Here is a 26,054-nt window from a genome sequence, read left to right on the forward strand (position 1 = left end):
CCCTACTTTATTAACCTCAACTACCCCGTTTTTACAAAAAATGATATGGATGTCGTTTTCAGAGTTTTCCAGGGTGCTGATTTTGATAATGACATTCATTTTTAGATCCAAGCTGGTGGACATGCACTTTTTAAGAAAAAATTGATATGGGTGTGGGTTTTATGTGTTTTTGTGGTGAATTGTGTATCTTAATAAATAAATTTGGTTAAATATAATAAAGTCAACATAACCACGTCACGCGAGCTGCTTTAGCAGCTCGCGCACCGAGCAAAACACTAGTTATACTATATATAGCTCGATTACCACTGACTCACTGACTGACTCATTGACATAATTGTTCTCCTAGAAAGAGACGGAAAATGATATAATGATGTAGGGGAATTGTGTTCGGTTTGGGGAACCCTCTGGGGAAAAATTATGACATTTCAGAAAAACAAGATGGCGGCCGAGGTGATTTTTGCAGCTCCGTTGTTTTCCAACCGATTTCGTTGAGTTTTGCAATCTTTAAAGAAAGTAGTAAACGGTTAATAGAAAATGTAGAAAAAATTGGAAAAACAAGATGGCGGCCGAGCCGCAGCGTTTTGAAAATTTTGATTTTTCGACCCCGAACCGCGGCGCCACAGATCCGAGACGGGGTAATCGAGGATAATATTTTTTTTTTGGTTTCGCCGACGATTATCCTCTATTTTGACAAAATGGGAGTGATTTTTAAAAATTCAAGATGGCGGCTGTCGTGGCGGCCATTATGTTAGAGGTACGAAAAAACGCAATTTTAAAAGTTAAATATCTCAAAGTTGGCAACATCGGAGTGATTCGGCTTCTATGAAGCGATTGTACGTGTAGGCTCGGGGTATAGATCGGTGGGAAAAAATTACCCCATTTTTAGGGAAATTTCAAGATTTTCGGGAAATTGTAAAAAATCGAAATACGGACTTTTCGCAAAATACGAGTATGAGCGATTATGTGTTTTGCTCGTACAAATGACATTTGGGTATTTTTGTCGCCGGAGACTGGCAACACTGGAATTTATCAAAGTAAAAGTGATTTTCGACACGGTCTTTTTCACGGTATCCCCTTTCGCGTGGGTGCGAGCGAGAGGAAAGATTGAAACGTCATCGGAAGCGGTATATCCTGTAGTTAATAGGAAAATTATGAAACCGTGTAAAATCTTTCTGTGAAACGAGTTGGCGGCCATTTTGTATTTTTCTTTACTTTTCGAAATTTTGATCACGTTTTTGAGGCAGTTGGCAACATTTTGGAAAGTCAGAATGTATGAATCGATTGTGTATCTCGGCTGGCAGTATGAAGATATGCAACCGGTGTTGCCACTTTTGGGGAGATTTTCGAGATTTTCAACTAAGAAACTCCTGTAAAATTTTGTATGAAAAATTTTTTTTTCACTGATGGTGTCGTATAGAAAACAAAAACTTAGTAAGCCAAAATTATGGAGAGAGCTGATGATTGAGGATATCGGAGACGGGTGGAGGGCCCGCTTAAGGTATTGAGGATAGGTGGGGGGTGCTCGAGCAAATGTCATTCATGACATCATCCAATTGCCAAAAAGCTGAAAAAAATTTCAAAATGGCGAAGAAAAGATGGCCGCCATACAAATTTCGCCGGTGTCCAGCTCGGAGGGTATAAAAGATGAAGGTGTGGTTTCGTGGCAAAAGAGAATCAGGATCCCAAGGTCTACTCGATGAATAGAAAAAAAATTCAAAATGGCGAAATTTATTTTTCCATACATTTTGTATGGCGATTATGAATGTCTCATTCTCCTAGAAAGAGACGGAAAACGATACATTGATGTATGGGAGATATGTTCGGATGCGCGATATGAGTAGGGGAAAATTATGAAATTTCAGAAAAACAAGATGGCGACCGACGTGATTTTTGCAACTCTTTTGTTTTCCAACCGATTTCGTTGAAACTCGCAATCTTTGAAGAATGTACTAAACGATTAATAGAAAAAGTGGAAAATTTTGGAAAAACAAGATGGCCGCCGTACAAATTTCGTCGGTGTCTATCTCGGAGGCTATAAAAGATGGAAGAGTGGTTTCTTGGCAAAAGATGATCAGGGTCCGAAGGTCTACTCGGTGGAACAAACTCTGCATGCTCGCGGACCACTTTAGTGGTCCGCGCACGCACGCACCCTACTTTATTAACCTCAACTACCCCGTTTTTACAAAAAAGATATGAATGTCGTTTTCAGAGTTTTCCAGGGTGCTGATTTTGATAACGACATTTATTTTGAAATCCAAGATGGCGGACATGCACTTTTTAAGAAAAAATTGATATGGATGTCGTTTTGTGGGTTTTTGTGGTGAATTGTGTATCTTAATAAATAAATTCGTTTTAATACTTATCAACCTAACCACGTCACGCGAGCTGCTTTAGCAGCTCGCGCACCGAGCAAAACACTAGTTATACTATATATAGCTCGATTACCACTCACTCACTCACTGACTCATTGACATAATTGTTCTCCTAGAAAGAGAAGGAAAATGATATAGTGATGTAGGAGAGTTGTGTTCGGTTTCGGGAACCCTCTGGGGAAAAATTATGACATTTCAGAAAAACAAGATGGCGGCCGAGGTGATTTTTGCAGCTTTTTTGTATTCCAACCGATTTCGTTGAGTTTTGCAAACTTTGAAGAAAGTTGTAAACGGTTAACAGAAAATGGGGAAAAAATTGGGAAAACAAGATGGCGGCCGAGCCGGAGCGTTTTCAAAATTTTCATTTTTCGACCCCGAACCGCGGCGCCACAGATCCCAAACGGGGTAGTCGTGGATAATTATTTTTTCTGGTTTCGCCCCCGACTATCCTGTATTTTGACAGAACGAGAGTGGTTTTTCAAAATTCAAGATGGCGGCTGTCATGGCGGCCGTTTTGTTCGAGGTACGAAAAAACGCAATTTTAAAAGTTAAATATCTCAAAGTTGGCAACATCGGAGTGATTCAGTTCCTATGAAGCGATTGTACGTATGGACTCGAGGTATAGATCGGTGGGAAAAAATTACCCCATTTTTCGGGAAATTTCAAGATTTTCGGGAAATTATAAAAAATCGAAATACGCACTTTTAGCAAAATCCGAGTATGAGCGATTACGTGTTTTGCTCGTACAAATGACATTTGGGTATTTTTGTCGCCGAAGACTGGCAACACTGGAATTTATCAAAGAAAAAGTGATTTTCGACATGGTCTTTTTTCAGGGACGATCATTTCGCGTGGGTGCGAGCGAGAGGAGAGATTGAAACGTCATCGGGAGCGGTATATCCTGTAGTTAATAGGAAAGTTTTTAAAATTACCTAATTTGCTTCTGCAAAAAGAGTTGGTGGCCATTTTGTATTTTCTTCAAATTTTCCGAAATTTTGATCACGTTTTTGAGGCAGTTGGCAACATTTTGGAAAGTCGACATGTATCAATCGATTGTGTGACTCAACCAGCAGTATCGAAATATGTAAACAGTGTTGCCACATTTGGGGAGATTTTCGAGATTCTCCCCAAAAACTCCTCCTGTAAAATTTTGTATGAAAATATTTTTTTTCACTGATGGTTTCGTATAGAAAACAAAAAAAAAATCGAGGAAAAATTTGGAAATAGCTGATGATCGAGGATGTCGGAGACGGGTGAAGGGTCCGCTCAAGGTATTGAAGATAGGTGGGGGGTGCTCGACCAAATGTCATTTATGACGTCATCCAATTGCCAAAAAGCTGAAAAAAAATTCAAAATGGCGAAGAAAAGATGGCCGCCATACAAATTTCGCCGGTGTCCAGCTCGGAGGGTATAAAAGATGGAAGTGTGGTTTCTTGGCAAGAGATGATCAGGGTCCGAAGGTCTACTCGATGAATAGAAAAAAAAAATCAAAATGGCGGAATTTTTTTCCCATACATTTTGTATGGCGAATATTGAATGTCTCATTCTCCTAGAAAGAGACGGAAAACGATACGATAATGTAGGGGAGATGTGTTTGGTAATTATTCTTTAAGCGGCAACTCCAGCTGTCGTTTGTCGTCTGACAGGTGACAGTGTCACTGTCAAATTCATTCATCGGTTTTCGGTTGGAGCGGCCGCGACTCGCCGCCTTCTCTCGGCATAATTGTTAATTTAATTTCGGTTAGAGTTCAATACCACATTCCACCACACCCACTAAACACACTAAAGTGCATCAAGCAAGAAGCAAGAAGAATCGGGCCCGATATTCGCCGGCAACGAAGAGCACTGCACGAGGTACCTGCATGCCCTACTCACTATACAGCGATTGATTAGGAATTTTGGGGTTTCTGGGGAGCTCCGCGAACCGCGGACGAAACATTTGGTAGCAGAGCGTGGTTTTCGGTCTTTTTCGTGATTAAAACACGATATTTTTTGGTTATAATACGAGTTTCAAAAGTTTTTCTATCTACCTACCTCTCGGTAAAAATAAAATTATCGCGGGTTGGTTACGAAGACACGTTAAGGTGGCACCTCACGTACCTATATTGTAAGGCGGCTACTCACGTACTGATTTTGTTGAGGCCGACACATGGGTTCTTGGTGATTTTTGGAAATCGTAAATGATTTGAATGTGGTATTTTATTAATTCGGTTATGTTTTAATTATTTCGGTGTTTTACGTATTTCATTATTTCGGTATTTTATTATTTCGGTAATTTTTTAATTATTTCGGTATTTTACGGATTTTCGGTTTTTCTTGGATTCTTTTATGCATTAAAGATGTCTGTCAGAGCGAATTGGTCCCAGTTTAGGGTTAAGCTACAATGGTTGTTGGACAGCGCGGACCTTATAGATAGGCCTGACCATTCAAGGCGCTTATCAGTACGACTTCTGACTGTGAATTCGGAGTTCATGAATTTGGAAAACTCATATCAGCGCATCCTTGAGTTGGTGGATGAGGGTGTTCCAGCTGAGAGGGAAATAGTTCTGGGAGCCCGCGCAGATTATGCACGTGCTTTAGAAGCTTTTGATAGACTAATGTCGATTAAGTTAGAAGAGGCTCCTGCGAATTCTAGCAGTTCTACGGTAAATGCTAGATCGGAGGTCGCCGATCTGGACGCGCTGCTGTCACGTTTGCCAGCCCTTCGGCTTCCGTCCTTTGCTGGGGAGATGGACCAATGGGTGGGGTTTAACAATCTATTTGATAGTCTGGTCGATAAACGTTCAGATTTGTCACCGGCACAGAAACTGGCATACTTGATGTCGTGTTTATCCGGTGAACCCCGTGGATTGGTCCAACACCTCAAGATTGCGGATGAAGGATATAGTATTGCCCGTGATCTTTTAATGAAACGGTATCAGAACACTCGGCGTTTAGGTGACGTACACGTTGACCAAATTTTAAAATTACCTACTATTTCGGGTCGGCTTAGCGGTCTTCGGTCACAATTTTTAAATCCACTGATTATGGCGGTTAATCAATTAGAGCGTCTCGGTTTTCCTGTTTCGGAATGGTCGTTTATACTTTTACACATATGTCTATCAAAATTACCAGCGTCACTTAAATCTCGTTTTGAACAAAAATTTGGTTGCGAATCGGATACCATACCTAAATATTCGGACTTAGTTGAATTTTTAGAAACGGAATGCCGCTTAATCGAGTGCGCGAATTTGGAATCAACAAATCAGTATGACTATAATAATTCGAGGCAAGCGAAGCCCGCTCGCAGATCGGTTCATTATGCCGCTGCTGAAGTAAAGCAGCCGTGTATATGCTGTGGGGATTCAAAACATTCGAGCTTAACAATTTGTCCGGAGTTTAAATCCATGTCGCCTTTTGCACGGAAAGATTTTGTTGACAAGGAACGTCTATGTTTCCACTGTCTGGGGAACCACAGCTACCGCGATTGCCGCCGGGAGCTTCATTGCAGCTGTGGAAGCACTAAGCATCACCCGATGCTATGTTTTAATCGGTCGGGGGTGCAACAGCGACATAATAATAATAATCGGAGCTCGGCCGAGCGGTCAGCCCCTCGCACGGGCGGGGGCTTTCGGCAGCAATCTAACGTCGGAAGGGTCAAGTCACCTCGCGATCTTTCACCCGTTCAACGTACCTCATCTCCTCCACGACGACGTGAGGAGCAGCGAGATGACCCACCTAATGTAAATCGTAGTGATAAGCCTCGGTACGGGCGTTCTGACGAGCGGAATGAGAGTGGTAGGCGAGATGACGATCGTGCTCTCCTCTATTCACCTACCAGACGCTAGGATTCGGCGCCCACTTGCCCTTTACTAACTGTACTCTTACCCACTGTTATAGTCAAAGTCTATTTTAATTCAGAAATAAATTCGGAAATGGGGGTTTCGACCAGAGCCTTACTTGACAGTGGATCTCAGGGGTCTTTAATTAGTACAGATTTAGTGGGCAGGTTGGGCATATGTTTAGATCCGTGCAGCGAACGGATCATGGGTGTTGGAGGTATTGAAACAACCTCAACTATAATCGGTCGGTCTTCGGTGACATTTTCTCCGATAAATAAAAGATTTCCTAAAATTACTACTCCTGTTTTGTGTATGCAAAAGGTTATAGGAAAATTACCTACGGTGACCTTGGATGATTCGGTGAAAGACCTAGCCACCGGCTTAAGTTTAGCAGATCCCCACTTCCACCAGTCATCGCCAGTGGAACTGCTGCTCGGTTCGGATGTTTTAGGATCTCTTATGGGAGGAGATAAAATAATTTTAAATTCTATCGGTCTTACGGCTTATAGCACTATTTTCGGTTATGTTCTACTTGGTCCTGTAGAACTCACTAAACAATCTGAGTTGATTGATGATTCGGAAGTCGTCGGTATTTCGGTTTCGGACACTCTTCAAAGATTCTGGAAGGTTGAGGAACCTCCAGAAACATCCTCTCGGTCTGCTCCACTTGATCTAGAGTGTGAACAGTTTTATAAAGATAATACGTATCGGTTGGAAAATGGTCGGTTTGTCACGAAGTTGCCATTTTTACCTAACAGACCCTTGTTAAATAATAATAATAATAATAAAAGCTTTATTTGATTCCTTACATTAATTATTTCTTAACTCTATAAAACTATTATAACTATGTTTAAAAAGTATTATTTTTTTCTTACATTTATTTTTCTAAACCTAGTTAATCCTATGATATTTACATTTATTTCTATTAATAAACATGCTTGCTCTTTATTTTTACATGTAAGGACCGCCTGTAGCGGTGTAAGCCTCCTCCATTTCTTTCCATGTGCATCTATCTCTAGCTAAAGTACTCCATGTCCTTCCCGCAATTTTTGCGATGTCATCATCCCATCTTTTTATTGGCCTTCCAGGCCTTCGTTTCCAATTCAAAGGATACCAGTTAGTCACGGTTTTCGTCCACTTTTCATCCTGGCACCTTTGAATATGGCCTGCCCATCTCCATTTAAGTCTTAGAATTTGTTTGATGGCATCTCTTGCTCTAGTTTGTCGCCTTATTTCAGAGCATTTCACACGGTCCTTCAGTTTTAAACCAACTAAGCTTCGCTCTAATCCTCTCTGACATGTTCTTATTTTTTTAATCGTTTTGATGGAGAGAGGCCAAGACTGGCATGCGTAAGTAAGACATGGAAGTAAACAAGTCTCTAAAGCTTTAGTTTTAATTTTTGTTGGAAGGTTTCCCTTGAAAATCTCCTTCATACTCCAATATTTCTTCCACGTATTTGTGACACGTCTTTCGATCTCTCTATCGATGGAGGAGTTTTCGAGAGAAATAAGTTGTCCAAGATATATGTACTCGTCGACATACTCTATTTCGACCTTCTCTATCTGTATGCATTTTCTTTCTGAGTTGGTCATCACTTTTGTTTTTTCACGGTTTATTCGGAGTCCCACTTTAACACTTTGTGAATTGAGTGCTATCAGCATATTCTGTAGATCATCCGCAGTTTCGGAGAGCAGCACAATATCATCCGCAAATCTGAGGTGTGATAGATATTTGCCATGTATTTTTATTCCGGTGCTCTCCCAGCTTAATTCTCTAAATATGCTTTCCAGTACAGCAATAAACAGCTTCGAAGAAAGCGGGTCACCCTGTCTGACACCTCGTTCCAATCTAAATGGTTTACCAACTCTGTCTAAACGTATACTGGACGTGCTTTTCCGGTAGAGTTCTTTTATGATGTCTATGTATCCTTTATTGACACCTTGTTCAGCCAGAGCTCTCCAGATATCCTTGTGTGATATAGAGTCAAAAGCTTTGGAATAGTCAATATATCCGATATATAAGGGTTTTCCATATTCCTTGTACTTCTCTATTATATTCTTTAATGTATGTATATGGTCGATTGTTGAAAAACCCTGAATGAAGCCTGCCTGTTCTATTCCTTGGCTTTCATCTATAGCTTTTGTGATGCGCCGTAGCAACGAGGTAGAGAATACCTTGTATAGACATGATGTAAGACTGATAGGTCTATAGTTACATATTTGCTTCGGGTCACCTTTCTTATAAATAAGTGTTATTTCCGAATATGCCCATTGCCATGGTAGCTTTTTTGTCTTGAGAATCATGTTAAAGAGTTTCGTAAGTGGTTTCACAAGAATGTCCTTTCCAGCGATAATACACTCGTTGCTGATACCATCTGGCCCTGGACTCTTGTCTTGCTTTAATTTACTAATCGATAGCTCTATCTCGCTTTCCATAAACAGTGGTACTGGGTCTTCATTGACATTTGCTTCTGATTCGGTTTCATTTTCTTGGTATTGTTGACTGTATAGAGTTTGATAGTACTGGGTGGTTACCTTGGGTGACCCTTGTTAGGTGACTCGAAAACTATTGCGAAAAAAAGATTTTTGGCTTTGGAACGGAAACTTATGAAAAATTCGGTCTTACGAGAGAAGTATATTAATTTTATGCGTGAATATTTGGATCTCGGTCACATGTCGGTTTCGGATTTTGATTTTAAAGGCGGACAAGAATATTTTGTTATACCACATCATGCGGTTTTTAAGGATTCGGACGAAAATGCGAAAGTACGCGTTGTTTTTGACGGTAGTTGCGTCACAAATTCGGGGGTTTCTTTAAACCAGTGTTTACATTCGGGCCCTAAATTACAAAGGGATATTTCGGAGCTTTTGATGAACTTCAGACGCCATCAAGTTGTCTTTGTGACGGATATTAGGATGATGTTTCGGCAGACGCTTATTGATAAATTGGACAGAAGGTACCAGCTCATATTTTGGAGAGAGTCTCCAGATGAGCCCCTTCTTACCTATGAACTTGGAACCAACACATACGGGTTAAAATCTAGTCCTTACATTGCGATTCGGACGCTTTTAGAGTTGGCTGATCGGGAACGTGATCGGTATCCTCGGGCGGCTTCGGTTTTAGAGAACGACATTTATGTCGATGATATTCTGTCGGGATGCCGCTCACAATCGGAAGCTCTTGAACTGCAACAAGAGTTAATTCGGCTCATGCAATCAGGAGGATATGAATTACGGAAATGGATCTCGAACGATCCTGTTTTACTTCGGGACTTGCCTGACGATCATCAACAGGTGCCTCATCTGTTTGATAACCCAGACATGCAAAGTTTAACTTCGGTTTTGGGGGTACAATACAATCCTGTAGAGGATGTTTTTTCTTTTCGGACGGATTTAACTCATGGACATTCGGTTACTAAACGGAAAATACTGTCGACCATTGCTCGCATGTATGATCCAAGCGGGTGGATCACCCCTGTTTTATTTCGGGCTAAATGTTTTTTGCAACGTCTGTGGCTTTCGGGTTTTTCTTGGGATGAACCTATTACTGGGGATTTAGAACGAGATTGGATTCATTTTAAAATTGACCTCGCTCGGATTAAAGATGTTCGGATTTCGCGATGTATGCTCCCACCAGCGGTAAAAAATATTACTATGCACGGTTTTTCAGATGCCTCGGAGGCTGGTTACGCAGCTGTTGTATATTTACGCGCCGTGGATGACACAGATAATGTTTCGGTTCATTTAGTAATGGCCAAAAGTAAGGTCGCCCCAATCAGAACACGTCTGACGATTCCTAAATTGGAGTTGTGCGGAGCCGTGCTTCTACTTAAGCTTCTGCATCATGTTTGCCTTTGTTTGCAAAGGACCATCGATGTTCACGAGGTATTCGGTTGGACTGATAGTTCTATAGTTTTAGCTTGGCTTAAAACTTCACCTCATACTCTTCAAGTATTTGAGGCTAATCGAGTTTCACAGATACAAAATTCTACAGTACCAATCACGTGGCGACATATTCCGGGCGAATTGAACCCTGCCGACTGTGCTTCACGGGGCCTAACAGCTTCGGGTCTGGTATCTCATCCATTGTGGTGGGGTCCGCGATGGCTAACTTATTCGGAATCGGTTTGGCCTGCATCAAAGGCTAATCAGGTATCACCTGCGGATTTACCTGGGATTCGGTGTTCGGTTGCTACAAATTCAGAACCACTCCCAGATTTCGGTTTCCTCGTGGAGCGTTATAGCTCCTTAGATCGGCTTATTTCGGTTACCGCGTGGATTCGGAGATTCATTTTTAATTGCCGTTGGAAGAATAATCGGAATACTACGCCTTATTTAACAACACGGGATAGGAAGGACGCGTTGCTAATGTGGATCTCTCTAGTGCAGAGGGATAGTTTCGGTGCAGAGATTGAGAAAGTTCGGAAAGGCCAAACCTTGAAGGGGCATTTGAGACGTCTCAACCCCTTCATTGACTCGGACGGACTCCTTCGTGTTGGAGGACGCCTTCAACATTCGGACTTACCTTATGAAGCCAGACATCCATTGTTGCTTCCTAAATCGGGACATTTTATTGATCTGTTAATTTCGGATTCGCATTTGAAAAATTCACATGTAGGCCCAAACGCTCTTTTAGCCATATTACAACGGGACTATTGGATTCTCTCGGCCAGAAGAGCGGTAAGAAAAATCACATTCAAATGCATTTCGTGCTACAAATTAAAGGGACTCACAACCCAACCCTTGATGGGAGATCTGCCTAAAGACCGCGTTTTAGCGGCTAGACCCTTTCAAGGCGTGGGAACCGACTTCGCAGGTCCATTTTATGTAAAGTCTCATAAGTTGCGGAATTCAAGGGTCACCAAGGCCTATTTGTGCGTATTTGTATGCCTGGCCACTAAGTCCGTCCATTTAGAATTAGTTTCGGATTTGTCTTCGGAGGCCTTCATCGCCTGTCTCTCTCGCATGACCTCGCGACGCGGTTTTCCAGCGATCATTAGGTCAGATTGTGGGTCAAATTATAAGAGCAGTGACAGATATTTAAAGGAAGTTTTCCAATTTTTGGAACAAAATCGATCACTAATCGGTCATGATTTAGCTCGGCGCGGTATAACCTGGATCTTCGACCCTCCCGCGTGCCCGTCGTGGGGCGGTTTATTTGAGGCGGCCGTAAAGTCGGCCAAGACGCATTTAAAACGTACTATTGGGGAAACAACTTTGACCTTCGAGGAACTTAGTACGGTTTTCTGCAAAATCGAAGCAGTCTTGAACTCACGGCCTTTGTGCCCTCTGTCTTCGGACCCAAATGACCTAGAGGTTCTGACCCCAGGTCATTTTCTTATCGGACAACCGCTAACAGCGCTTCCAGAGTACCCCTTTCAGGATGAAAAGACGTATAAATTATCTCGCTTTCAGTTGCTACAGCAACTATCTCAAAGAATTTGGCATCGGTGGCATTTGGAATATCTTCACACCCTACAACAGCGATTGAAGTGGACTGACCCAGCTGTCCCACCTAAAGTTGGGGATTTAGTTTTACTAAAAGAGGACAATGCGCCACCTCTTCAATGGCGCCGCGGTCGGATAGTAGCGTTGTATCCTGGGAAGGACGGCGTGGTCAGGCTCGCAGATGTACGGGTAGCGCAGGGTACAGTTTTGAAACGGGCAATCTCCAAGTTGTCTCGTTTGCCCTTAGATTAGCTTTAATTAGGTTTATTTTCGGTTTGGTTTAGGTTTAAATAGTTGTTAGTTTTTATAAGGTTTTCGGAAGCAGTTGAAGACTGCTTGGGCGGGGGAATGTTTGGTAATTATTCTTTAAGCGGCAACTCCAGCTGTCGTTTGTCGTCTGACAGGTGACAGTGTCACTGTCAAATTCATTCATCGGTTTTCGGTTGGAGCGGCCGCGACTCGCCGCCTTCTCTCGGCATAATTGTTAATTTAATTTCGGTTAGAGTTCAATACCACATTCCACCACACCCACTAAACACACTAAAGTGCATCAAGCAAGAAGCAAGAAGAATCGGGCCCGATATTCGCCGGCAACGAAGAGCACTGCACGAGGTACCTGCATGCCCTACTCACTATACAGCGATTGATTAGGAATTTTGGGGTTTCTGGGGAGCTCCGCGAACCGCGGACGAAACAAGATGTGTTCGGGGGGGGGAGGCGAGTAGGGAAAAATTATGACATTTCAGAAAAACAAGATGGCGACCGACGTGATTTTTGCAACTCTTTTGTTTTCCAACCGATTTCGTTGAAACTCGCAATCTTTGAAGAATGTAGTAAACGATTAATAGAAAAAGTGGAAAATTTTGAAAAAACAAGATGGCCGCCATACAAATTTCGTCGGTGTCTATCTCGGAGGCTATAAAAGATGGAAGAGTGGTTTCGTGGCAAAAGATGATCAGGGTCCGAAAGTCTACTCGGTGGAACAAACTCTGCATGCTCGCGGACCACTTTAGTGGTCCGCGCACCCACGCACCCTACTTTATTAACCTCAACTACCCCGTTTTTACAAAAAATGATATGGATGTCGTTTTCAGAGTTTTCCAGGGTGCTCATTTTGATAACGTCATTTATTTTGAAATCCAAGATGGCGGGCGTGCACTTTAAAAAAAAAATTGATATAGGTGTCGTTTTATGGGGTTTTCGGGGTAATTTGTGTATCTTAATTAAAAAAATCGGTTTAATACAACTTATAAACCTAACTACGTCACGCGAGCTGCTTTAGCAGCTCGCGCACCGAGCAAAACACTAGTTATTATACTATATATAGCTCGATTACCACTCACTGACTGACTCATTGACATAATTGTTCTCCTAGAAAGAGACGGAAAATGATATAATGATGTAGGGGAGTTGTGTTCGGTTTCGGGAACCCTCTGGGGAAAAATTATGACATTTCGGAAAAACAAGATGGCGGCCGACGTGATTTTTGCAGCTCCGTTGTTTTCCAACCGATTTCGTTGAATTTTGCAATCTTTGAAGAAAGTAGTAAACGGTTAATAGAAAATGTGAAAAAAATTGGAAAAACAAGATGGCGGCCGAACCGTAGCGTTTTGAAAATTTTGAATTTTCGACCCCGAACCGCGGCGCCACAGATCCAAGACGGGGTAGTCGAGGATAACTATTTTTTCGTGTTTCGCCCACGTTTATCCTGTATTTTGACAGAACGGGAGTGGTTTTAAAAAATTCAAGATGGCGGCTGTCATGGCGGCCGTTTTGTTCGAGGTACGAAAAAATGCAATTTTAAAAGTTATATATCTCAAAGTTGGCAACATCGGAGCGATTCGACTTCTATGAAGCGGTTGTACGTATAGATTCGAGGTATAGATCGGTGGGAAAAAATTACCCCATTTTTAGGGAAATTTCAAGATTTTCGGGAAATTGTAAAAAATCGAAACACGCACTTTTAGCAAAACTCAAGTATGAGCGATTACGTGTTTTGCTCGTACAAATGACATTTGGGTATTTTTACTGCCGGAGGCTGGCAACACTGGAATTTATCAAAGTAAAAGTGATTTTCGACACGGTCTTTTTCACGGTATCCCCTTTCGCGTGGGTGCGAGCGAGAGGAAAGATTGAAACGTCATCGGGCGCGGTATATCCTGTAGTTAATAGGAAAATTATGAAACCGTGTAAAATCTTTCTGTGAAACGAGTTGGCGGCCATTTTGTATTTTTTTTAATTTTTCGAAATTTTGATCACGTTTTTGAGGCAGTTGGCAACATTTTGGAAAGTCGACATGTATAAATCGATTGTGTGACTCAACCAGCAGTATCGAAATATGTAAACAGTGTTGCCACATTTGGGGAGATTTTCGAGATTCTCCCCAAAAACTCCTCCTGTAAAATTTTGTATGAAATTTTTTTTCCCACTGATGGTTTCGTATAGAAAACAAAAAAAAAATCGAGGAAAAATTTGGAAATAGCTGATGATCGAGGATGTCGGAGACGGGTGATGGGTCCGCTCAAGGTATTGAAGATAGGTGGGGGGTGCTCGACCAAATGTCATTTATGACGTCATCCAATTGCCAAAAAGCTGAAAAAAAATTCAAAATGGCGAAAAAAAGATGGCCGCCATACAAATTTTGCCGGCGTCCAGCTCGGAGGGTATAAAAGATGGAAGTGTGGTTTCTTGGCAAGAGATGATCAGGGTCCGAAGGTCTACTCGATTAATAGAAAAAAAATTCAAAATGGCGGAATTTATTTTTACATACATTTTGTATGGCGAATATTGAATGTCTCATTCTCCTAGAAAGAGACGGAAAACGATACAATAATGTAGGGGAGATGTGTTAGGGTGGGGGAGGCGAGTAGGGCAAAAATTATGACATTTCAGAAAAACAAGATGGCGGCCTGTATGATTTTTGCGACTCTTTTGTTTTCCAACCGATTTCGTTGAAACTCGCAATCTTTGAAGAATGTAGTAAACGATTAATAGAAAAAGTGGAAAATTTTGGAAAAACAAGATGGCCGCCGTACAAATTTCGTCGGTGTCTATCTCGGAGGCTATAAAAGATGGAAGAGTGGTTTCTTGGCAAAAGATGATCAGGGTCCGAAGGTCTACTCGGTGAAACAAACTCTGCATGCTCGCGGACCACTTTAGTGGTCCGCGCACCCACGCACCCTACTTTATTAACCTCAACTACCCCGTTTTTACAAAAAATGATATGGATGTTGTTTTCAGAGTTTTCCAGGGTGCTGATTTTGATAACGACATTTATTTTTAAATCCAAGATGGCGGGCGTGCACTTTTTAAGAAAAAAATTGATATAAGTGTCGTTTTATGGGGTTTTCGGGGTAATTTGTGTATCTTAATAAAAAAATCGGTTTAATGCAACTCATAAACCTAACCACGTCACGCGAGCTGCTTTAGCAGCTCGCGCACCGAGCAAAATACTAGTTTTATACTATATATAGCTCGATTACCACTCACTGACTCACTCATTGACATAATTGTTCTCCTAGAAAGAGAAGGAAAATGATATAGTGATGTAGGGAAGATATGTTTGGATTCGGGAACCCTCTGGGGAAAAATTATGACTTTTCGGAAAAACAAGATGGCGGCCGACGTGATTTTTGCAGCTCCGTTGTTTTCCAACCGATTTCGTTGAATTTTGCAATCTTTGAAGAAAATAGTAAACGATTAATGGGAAATGTCGAAAAAATTGAAAAAACAAGATGGCGGCCGAGCTGGAGAGTTTTCAAAATTTTCATTTTTCGATCCCTAACCGCGGCGCCACTGATCCAAGACGGAGAAGTCGAGGATAATTATTTTTTCGTGTTTCGCCCACGATCATCCTGTATTTTGACAAAACAGGAGTGGTTTTTAAAAATTCAAGATGGCGGCTGTCATGGCGGCCGTTAAGTTAGAGGTACGAAAAATCGCAATTTTAAAATTAAAATTTCTCCCAGTCGACGACGTCGGACCGTTTTGGTTTCTATGAAGCGGTTGTACGTATAGACTCGAGGTATAGATCGGTGGGAAAAAATTACCCCATTTTTAGGGAAATTTCAAGATTTTCGGGAAATTGTAAAAAATCGAAATAAGGACTTTGTGCAAAATCCGAGTATGAGCGATTATGTGTTTTGCTTGTACAAATGACATTTGGGTATTTTTGTCGCCGGAGACTGGCAACACTGGAATTCATCAAAGAAAAAGTGATTTTCGACATGGTCTTTTTTCAGGGACGATAGGTTCGCGTGGGTGCGAGCGAGATGAGAGATTGAAACGGTATCGGGAGCGGTATATCCTTTAGTTAATGGGAAAGTTGTAAAATTATCTAATTTGCTTCTGCAAAAAGAGTTGGTGGCCATTTTGTATTTTCCTTAAATTTTCCGAAATTTTGATCACGTTTTTGAGGCAGTTGGCAACATTTTGGAAAGTCGACATGTATCAATCGATTGTGTGACTCGACCAGCAGTATCGAAATATGTAAACAGTGTTGCCACATTTGGGGAGATTTTCGAGATTTTCCCCAAAAACTCCTCCTGTAAAATTTTGTATGAATTTTTTTTTTCACTGATGGTTTCGTATAGAAAACAAAAAAAAAATCGAGGAAAAATTTGGAAATAGCTGATGATCGAGGATGTCGGAGACGGGTGAAGGGTCCGCTCAAGGTATTGAAGATAGGTGGGGGGTGCTCGACCAAATGTCATTCATGACATCATCCAATTGCCAAAAAGCTGAAAAAAAATTCAAAATGGCGAAGAAAAGATGGCCGCCATACAAATTTCGCCGGCGTCCAGCTCGGAGGGTATAAAAGATGGAGGTGCGGTTTATTGGCAAATGAGGATCAGGATCCAAAGGTCTACTCGATGAATAGAAAAAAAATTTAAAATGGCGGAATTTATTTTCCCATACATTTTGTATGGCGAATATTGAATGTCTCATTCTCCTAGAAAGAGACGGAAAACGATACGATAATGTAGGGGAGATGTGTTCGGGTGGGGGAGGCGAGTAGGGAATAATTATGACATTTCAGAAAAACAAGATGGCGTCCGACGTGATTTTTGCAACTCTTTTGTTTTCCAACCGATTTCGTTGAAACTCGCAATCTTTAAAGAATGTAGCAAGCGATTAATAGAAAAAGTGGAAAATTTTGGAAAAACAAGATGGCCGCCGTACAAATTTCGTCGGTGTCTATCTCGGAGGCTATAAAAGATGGACGAGTGGTTTCTTGGCAAAAGATGATCAGGGTCCGAAGGTCTACTCGGTGAAACAAACTCTGCATGCTCGCGGACCACTTTAGTGGTCCGCGCACCCACGCACCCTACTAAATTATTATCCTAATTTACAAAAAATAATATGGATATCGTTTTCAGGGTTTTCCAGGGTGCTGATTTTGATAATGACATTCATTTTTAGATCCAAGGTGGTGGACATGCACTTTTTAAGAAAAAATTTACATGGGTGTCGTTTCATGGGTTTTTCGGGGTGGATTGTCTATCTCAATAAATAAATTCGGTTTAATACAAAAAAATTAACATAACCACGTCACGCGAGCTGCTTTAGCAGCTCGCGCACCGAGCAAAACACTAGTTATACTATATATAGCTCGATTACCACTGACTGACTCACTCACTCATTGACATAATTGTTCTCCTAGAAGGAGACGGAAAATGATATAATGATGTGGGGGAGTTGTGTTCGGTTTCGGGAACCCTCTGGGGAAAAATTATGACATTTCGGAAAAACAAGATGGCGGCCGAGGTGATTTTTGCAGCTCCGTTGTTTTCCAACCGATTTCGTTGAATTTTGCAATCTTTGAAAAAAATAGTAAACGATTAATGGGAAATGTGGAAAAAATTGGAAAAACAAGATGGCGGCCGAGCCGTAGCGTTTTGAAAATTTCGATTTTTCGACCCCGAACCGCGGCGCCACAGATCCAAAACGGGAAATTGAAACTAATAATTTTTTTTTGGTTTTGTCTACGATTATCCTGAATTTTGACGGAATGGGAGTGGTTTTTAAAAATTCAAGATGGCGGCTGTTGTGGCGGCCATTATGTTAGAGGTACGAAAAAACGCAATTTTAAAAGTTAAATATCTCAAAGTTGGCAACATCGGAGCAATTCGGCTTCTATGAAGCGATTGTACGTATAGTTTCGAGGTATAGATTGAAGGAAAAAAATTACCCCATTTTTTGGGGAAATTTCAAGATTTTCGGGAAATTATAAAAAATCGAAATACGCACTTTTAGCAAAATTCGAGTATGAGCGATTACGTGTTTTGCTCGTGCAAATGACATTTAGGTATTTTCGTCGCCGAGGACTGGCAACACTGGAATTTATCGAAGCAAAAGTGATTTTCGACATTGTCTTTTTTCAGGGACGATCATTTCGCGTGGGTGCGAGCGAGATGAAAGATTGAAACGATGACGGGAGCGGTATATCCTGTAGTTAATGGGAAAGTTGTACAACGATGTAATTTATTTCTGCAAAACGAGTTGGCGGCCATTTTGTAATTTTTTGAATTTTTCGAAATTTTGATCACGTTTTTGAGGCAGTTGGCAACATTTTGGAAAGTCAATATGTACGAATCGATTGTGTATCTCGGCTGGCAATATGGAGATATGCAACCAGTGTTGCCACTTTTGGGGAGATTTTCGAGATTTTCAACTAAGAAACTCCTGTAAAATTTTGTATGAAAATTTTTTTTTTCACTGATGGTGTTATATAGAAAACAAAAACTTAGTAAGCCAAAATTATGGAGAGAGCTGATAATTGAGGATATCGGAGACGGGTGAAGGGCCCGCTTAAGGTATTGAAGATAGGTAGGGGGTGCTCGAGCAAATGTCATTCACGACGTCATCCAATTGCCAAAAAGCTGAAAAAAAATTCAAAATGGCGAAGAAAAGATGGCCGCCATACAAATTTTGCTGGTGTCCAGCTCGGAGGGTATAAAAGATGGAAGTGTGGTTTCTTGGCAAGAGATGATCAGGGTCCGAAGGTCTACTCGATGAATAGAAAAAAAATTCAAAATGGCGGATTTTTTTTCCCCATAGAAAATGTATGGCGAATATTGAATGTCTCATTCTCCTAGAAAGAGACGGAAAACGATACGATAATGTAGGACAGATGTGTTTGGCTGGTGGAAGCAAGTAGGGAAAAATTATGACATTTCAGAAAAACAAGATGGCGACCGACGTGATTTTTGCAACTCTTTTGTTTTCCAACCGATTTCGTTGAAACTCACAATCTTTGAAGAAAGTAGTAAACGATTGATAGAAAAAGTGGAATTTTTTGGAAAAACAAGATGGCCGCCGTACAAATTTCGTCGGTGTCTATCTCGGAGGCTATAAAAGATGGAAGAGTGGTTTGATGGCAAAAGATGATCAGGATCCGAAGGTCTACTCGGTGAAACAAACTCTGCATGCTCGCGGACCACTTTAGTGGTCCGCGCACCCACGCACTCTACTAAATTATTATCCTAATTTACAAAAAATAATATGGATATCGTTTTCAGGGTTTTTCAGGGTGCTGATTTTGATAATGACATTTATTTTCAAATCCAAGATGGCGGACTTACATTTTCTACAAAAAATAGAAATGCCTGTCATTTTATGGGGTTTTTCGGGGTGAATTATGTATCTTAATAAATCAATTTGGTTTTATATAATAAAGTTAACCTTACCACGTCACGTGAGCTGCTTTAGCAGCTCGCGCACCGAGCAAAAACTAGTTTTCTATATAATTACAAGGCTTTTTACCCCTTTTAAGTCTACAAACTGCCATTAAATGTCCTAATTTTCCACAAATTCTGCACTTCCTATCCTTAAACCAACAAAACTCCTTTGTATGCTTCCCCTTTCCACAGCACTTGCACAACTTATTGTACTGGTTATCACTTCTAACATGCCTCGGATGACCTCGGGTATCATTCTGTTGTCCTTGTTGATCCTTTCCTGCCACTCCTATCTTGTGCACCTTGGTTGTCATCACTTCCAAGTCTTGGTCAGTTTTCTCCATCTGCACAGCAATGTTGTATGCTCTCTCCAACGAAACTTCACTTTCATTGAGCAACTTTTGTTTAATTTTCTCATTACTTAGCCCCGCAATGAATTTATCTCTTATTTGCTCTGTTAAGCTTTCCCCATAATTACAATATAAGGACAGCTTCTTTAATTCAGCCACATAGCTATTTACCGATTCACCCGGCATTTGACATCTCTGGCCAAACTTATACCGTTCCGTGATCGCATTGGGTTTCGGTTCTAAGTGACAATCAATCACAGAAGAGTGGAAAAGAGCAAGAGTTTGTATTCTTATGTGGTTGACGTACTTGCATGAAACGTGTTTGTATCGCTATGGTTTGGAACATCCTTCCGATGCGACGTTGCTATTTTTTGACCTCATCGTTGTTTTCCATAGGGCATGATTGTCATCAAGCGCAAACCATTTTGTAATAAAAAAGTAGATATCTATGCAATCATACCTTTGGCCATTAGACCACTATGGTAACTCAGATCTTTGCTGCATGTACGACGTATTCTTCCAAAAATCAATCCCTAAAGAACTTTATTGCAGGCGAATTACTTCAAGACTACATAGATTTTATAGAATTAATTTCATCGCTTTTTAGGGTTCCGTAGCCAAATGGCAAAAAACGGAACCCTTCGTCATGTCTGTCTGTCTGTCTGTCTGCCCATCCGTATGTTACAGCCACTTTTTATTTCCAGTTGAACGTCGACGCCGATTCAACATCAACGATCGAATAAAAGAGCTCGGTACCCTCCTGCCCAAGACCAACGACCCTTTCTATGACGTCATAAGGGACGTGCGGCCGAACAAGGGCACCATCCTCAAGAGTAGCGTGGACTATATCAAGTGCCTCAGGGACGAGGTCAACAGACTCAAGCACAGCGAGCAGAGAAGGAAGCAGATAGAACTACACAATAGGAAACTAACCTTAAGGATACAGGTTAGCAGAAAAAAATCCATCATAATATTTAAATTACTTCTAAGCCAGGTTACGAAATGAAGGTCTAGCAAAATCTTCGTGTTTTCGTGCACATAGAGTCTTATTTCTGATATATTTCTTGACCCTAAGAAAAGACAATTGTTTTCTGCTTATATCACCAGACAGGACGTAGAAACGTAGGGTCAAGCCCTACGTTTCTGACCACTTGGTACGTTGACATACATCCAATAATTAATAAAAAACGTAATGGTAGATCAGTTAATGAAGAAAGCTGATAGATTGTATGAGGTTGTACCAATATGGGTACCATCCTCAAAAGTAGTATGGACTATATCAAGTGCCTCAGGGACGAGGTCAACAGACTCAAGCACAGCGGGCAGAGGAGGAAGCAAATAGAACTACACAATCGAAAACTAACCTTAAGGATACAGGTCAGTACAAAAAAACCGGCCAAGTGCGAGTCGGACTCGCGCACCGAGGGTTCCGTACTCGGGTATTTTTACCGACATTTTGCACGATAAATCAAAAACTATTATGCATAAAAATAAATAAAAATCTGTTTTAGGATGAACAGGTATCCCTTTTATATGATACCCCACTTGATATAGTTATTTTACTACTGAAAATTTTAACAATTTTTTTTAAAAATGATGTAAACACAATTCACGGTTTTCGGTGTTAGTTCGTTACTTGTGCTATAAGACCTACCTATCCGCCAAATTTCATGATTCTAGATCAACGGGAAGTACCCTATAGGTTTTCTTGACAGAATACAAAGTGATCCTATAAGGGTTCCGTTTTTCCTTTTACCCTAAAAACCATCATATTTACGTCGTAGTTGAAATTAATTCTAAACCAAGTTACGAACTGAAGATCTAGAAAAATCTTCGTGTTTTTGTGCACAATTCGTCCGCAAGGATTCTTATTTCTTACATATTTCTTGATCATTTTAGAAAAGACACTATTTTATTCCGCCTATATCACCAGACACCTGAAACTTGATTTTTATCCCAATCCCAAAGTCTTTTGAGGAGCTACGCTTAAATTTAAAAAAAAAAACTGACTCTACAATGCTAATCCTGGTAGCGCTTACCTATAGTGAATAAAAATAAAAAAAAATTGTTTCCAGGAATTAGAAAGGCTAGCGCGATTGCACGGTCTACCCGTGTCTTCAGATGGCTGGTCGTCACCGTCGCACCACTCCGACTCGGGGGTGGAAACAACCCCGTCAGAGAACTTCTCTGAACCCCCCAAATCTCTACCGGTAAATGTTTATTTATATTTACTCCTTTTTAATATTTATTTTTAACCCCCGACCCAAAAAGAGAGGTGTTATAAGTTTGACGTGTGTATCTGTGTATCTATGTATCTGTGTATCTGTCTGTGGCATCGTATCTCCTAAACTAATGAACCGATTTTAATTTAGTTTTTTTTTTGAAAGGTGGCTTGATTGAGAGTGTTCTTAGCTATAATCCAAGAAAATCGGTTCAGCCGTTTGAAAGTTATCAGCTCTTTTCTAATTACTGTAACCTTCGCTTGTCAGGGGTGTTATAAATTTTTAATTTACACTAGTATAATAACCATCACACGACCTTAGACAAAAAGATAGTTTCTATGCTTTTGTGTCTCGATTTCAAGCGTCAGTTTCTTAAGCTTCACTTCAAAAAACTCTCTGTTCAGGATTCACTCTTGCCTCGAAGGTATGTTGAGGCTAGAAACATGGTATGTTCAGCAGTTTCTTAAGGTAGTTTCTCCTTTTATTCCAGGAGGTGGTGCTGCCGAAATCGGAGCCCGCATCACTGATGGAGCTGGGGGATCCCCCGCCAGACTTATTGAGGGACACGCCGTCCGGTGAGGCGCTACAGGCTTTGGATGCACTTGGTTAGTAGAGAAGAATATTACGTTATGTGATACTTAGTGACAGGCTTGCGCTTGACAACAATCATGCCTAAAAAAGCGATGATGTCTAGGTTGGAGTGCGCCTGCCAAAAAGATGCCTATTCATTCTAGCTTTGAAGATACTTTCCGTTGATCTAGACTTATGAAATTTAGCAGCGAGTAGGTTGGTAGGTTTTATAGCACAAGTAAAGGAAAAAATACGAAAACCGTGAATTTTTGCTTACATAAATTAAAAAATTATTTTTTTACTATGGCACGGAACCGTTTGTGTGCGAGTCTGACTCGCACTTGACCGTTTTTTATTAAATACTAGCTGGTATCCGCGACTTTGTCCGCGTGGATTTAGTATTTGGAAATCCCGAGAGAACTCTTGCCCAAGTAGCACATGACAGCCGCACAGTGACTTGATTATAGAATTTGTGACTACTTAAGGCTGTTTTAGTTTCCTGCATAAGGCCTGTGTAGCTAGCTACCCAGACCTTATAATGCTAATTTGGGCCCCAAATTAACCAGCTCCGAGCATTACAGTGGCTGGTTAACGGCAGCATAATCATTGAAATAGCTGAACAGGGCCTGTACAATAGCTTATACAGGTATACAACAGATTGCAGCATAAGATTCAGCTACTTTAACTCTCTTCAACAGCTTTTAGATGTTTTGACGCTTCGTAATAGCTTTTATTAAGATGTAAATAACCAAAAAAAAAAAAAAAAAGTTTTTTATATATAAATTGTGTAATATGTGACAGCTACATTTCTTTTTTGTTTAGAGTATGCATGGCGGACATTACTTATTTATAAGATCATAATATTTTTTCACAGTTAGGTTTTGAGTGTCATTGTAAGTAAATTGAGTTGCGAGTACCATTTTACTGTAAATGTGTATAGATAATTACATCAAATATTTCATGCGCCATCTAAATAATATCGCGTTAACGAAAATATTTCTCAAGATAAATTGTATACAAATACTAAATAAATTTATCACTCAAACGATTAGCTTTCTAACTCATTGTATTCTATTAGGAAATAAGTGGAAAATATATAGTTTGAATTAAAAGCTATCAAGAACCCCGAAATATATGAGATAAATCATTTTGATATATCTATGTGTTTGGATATTTTTTATTAACAAATCGTTTTTGCACTGCTAAAATGGTGTCCATTTGTTAACCAGCACAAATTCTCCATAAATGCTTTTAAAAAGTTTTTTAATGTGCAGTGGTGTTACCAAAGTCTATTTACTAGCTTATAGCATTATGTTGGCTGCCAGCTATACTCTATGCATTGTAATTAGAAAGGAGTACAGCTACTCCAATTTACAACTCACGGCATTTTTAGAGATTACATATGCACTTTTAATCAGCCATTAACAAGCTCGTTGAAGTAGAATTATAATTGAATTAGTGTACACCAATTTAAAACCAGTGGATGCTTCAATGCAGCCCGCCGCATTACAAGAGTGGTGAATTTGTCGTATTAACCAGTCGTTAACAAGCTTTGGCCTTCTAGATCAGCTAGTAGTATCATATGCAGCCAATAGCTGGACAAGATCATTTTAAAATTCTACTTAAATGACTTTAGTATAATTTTTCGCCATTATAAAGTCATTAGTCAGCTATGCTGTTCAATAGTGTATAATCTTTCCTTAGTACAGCCTAAAGACTCATTCTATCCTTTAGTACATCTGCATAAAAGCAATAGCCTGTAATGTAGCTTGCTAATAACGTAATTCATCGCTAATGTGCTACTTGGGTGATTTTCCGAGATTTGCAATAGAATAGGGATGTGAGCTAACTCTGCCCATCAAAATCGGTAAAACTTCGTCGTAAAAACTTCGTCGTTGAGTTGTAAAAAGCTAGCAGACAGACAGACACACACACTTCCGCATTTATAATATTACAATAGCAGTTTTTTTTTACAGATGGTCTAAAACTAGGTTCGTGTTCGCCACTCAGCCGGGAAGAGGGCCTGTCCTTGGGCTGTTTGGAGCCCGACCTCTGCCTCGAACCCGTCACCGACCATCTCTTCACCCACAAAGACATTAAGGTAAGTCCACATAATAAGTAACACGCTTTTGTCTATTATGTCCTAGTCTATAATCATAAGAGGAGCCTCGGTACGAAAATATCGGCAGTTAAAACCAAATAATCCTGGTGTGTACCCTTTATCTACAATATAAAACTCTGTATGAAATTTCAGCTTTCTATATCCAAGGGTTTGATGGATCAGTTAATTAGTCAGGACTTTTTTCATGTATTTCGTTCAATTTTTAGAAAAGAGCAGCCAACGAGTTTCTTGCTGGTTCTTTTCCGTAGTGTCATTTTGATGATGACTTGAATGCGATAAAAAGCAGTAAAAATATATTGTTTAAAAATAAAAAACTCTTTGATTCTAAAAATATTATGTTTTTGCAGCAAATGAGGTTATCACCGACCCCAGGGATGCTAGGCAGCGATGACAACGACGCGGTGCTCAACCTCGCGCAGATAGAAGACCTTATGGATGACGATTCACATAACCCTGTCACGTCAGGTACGTCTTTTGCACCACACACGCACACACACATACGTTACACACACATTTTAATAATTAATTGCTGTATTTTTGTTGGTCAAAAATTTTACTGTTACGGAAAATGTAGGTATACGTACTCACTATTAAATTCTGTAAAGAGTTAATTACTTCAAATATTATTTTTGGGTGGCGAAAAAGTTATTTTTAGTCAAGGTCAAAATCAAATATTTCATTGAAAGTAAGTAGTTACCATTTTTTGAACGTCTAAAATTAGTAAATTAAACTATTGAATATTTCAGGGGACCCCATGCTCTGTTCGTCTCCCACGTCACACCTCGGGCTCAGTGCGGCCGTGGCGGAGGCGGCGGACCAATCCTGTGCCGCCATGCTGCACATAGATCTCTCCTCACATGCGCCTGGTAAGATCACCATCATTGAATATTTCAGGGGACCCCATGCTCTGTGCGTCTCCCACGTCACACTTTGGACTCAGTATGGCCGTAGCGGAGGCAGTGAACCAATCCTGTGCCGCCATGCTGCACATAAATCTCCCTGCTTTTCTAAGACAACTAAAAAATTTCCAAACCGTATAAATTATGTAGGGTCGACAAAGTTAGATTTGCACCCGTCCATAGTCGCTTACACTGGTAGTGCAAACCTAGCTTTATCGCTGTTTGTACCTATAGGTAATATTGTAGATTTTTTTTAATGTTTATTTTTTCTCACCAGGTTCATCACTAATGTCAGAAGGCGGCATGTCGCTCGGCCTAGGCGGGTTAGGAGGTCTAGGAGGTTTAGGGGAAAGCCTGCCCCTACTACTGGGGTCCACTCACGCGCCGCACTCACCTCACACCCATCCCAGGCCCTGCTTTGACATGGACCTAGGGGCCTAGCATGGCGAAAAACCGGCGGCTATAGTGAATAAAATCGACTATGGTTTGTAATCTTCAAACAGAGTTCCTAAATTAGTACAGTAGCTGGCAGGAAATATTGTACAGTCAAACGCCGTAAGTCGTTTAGCAC

At 40.6% G+C, this 26,054-nt stretch overlaps 1 protein-coding gene across 1 annotated transcript; it reads left to right on the forward strand.

Annotated features, from left to right (window-relative positions):
• The first annotated feature begins 4,969 nt into the window (after positions 1–4,969).
• LOC123879831 lies at positions 4,970–26,054 on the forward strand. The gene is made up of 8 exons (XM_045927724.1): positions 4,970–5,207; positions 20,375–20,616; positions 21,746–21,880; positions 22,383–22,497; positions 24,439–24,563; positions 24,932–25,049; positions 25,331–25,450; positions 25,761–26,054. The coding sequence occupies exons 1-8, from the start codon at positions 4,970–4,972 to the stop codon at positions 25,922–25,924; spliced, it is 1,257 nt and encodes a 418-aa protein (XP_045783680.1). The 3' UTR covers positions 25,925–26,054.

Source organism: Maniola jurtina, chromosome W (genome assembly GCF_905333055.1).
Source record: "Maniola jurtina chromosome W, ilManJurt1.1, whole genome shotgun sequence".
In the NCBI taxonomy this organism is placed as follows: domain Eukaryota; kingdom Metazoa; phylum Arthropoda; class Insecta; order Lepidoptera; family Nymphalidae; genus Maniola; species Maniola jurtina.

Bases quoted from the DNA above. Each gene is read 5' to 3' on its own strand.
- LOC123879831 (XM_045927724.1), top strand. From the start codon at position 4,970: ATGTCGATTAAGTTAGAAGAGGCTCCTGCGAATTCTAGCAGTTCTACG. The intron at 20,617-21,745 runs GTTAGCAGAAAA...AATTGTTTCCAG, and splicing joins AACTAACCTTAAGGATACAG to GAATTAGAAAGGCTAGCGCG. The intron at 25,451-25,760 runs GTAAGATCACCA...TTTTCTCACCAG, and splicing joins TCTCTCCTCACATGCGCCTG to GTTCATCACTAATGTCAGAA.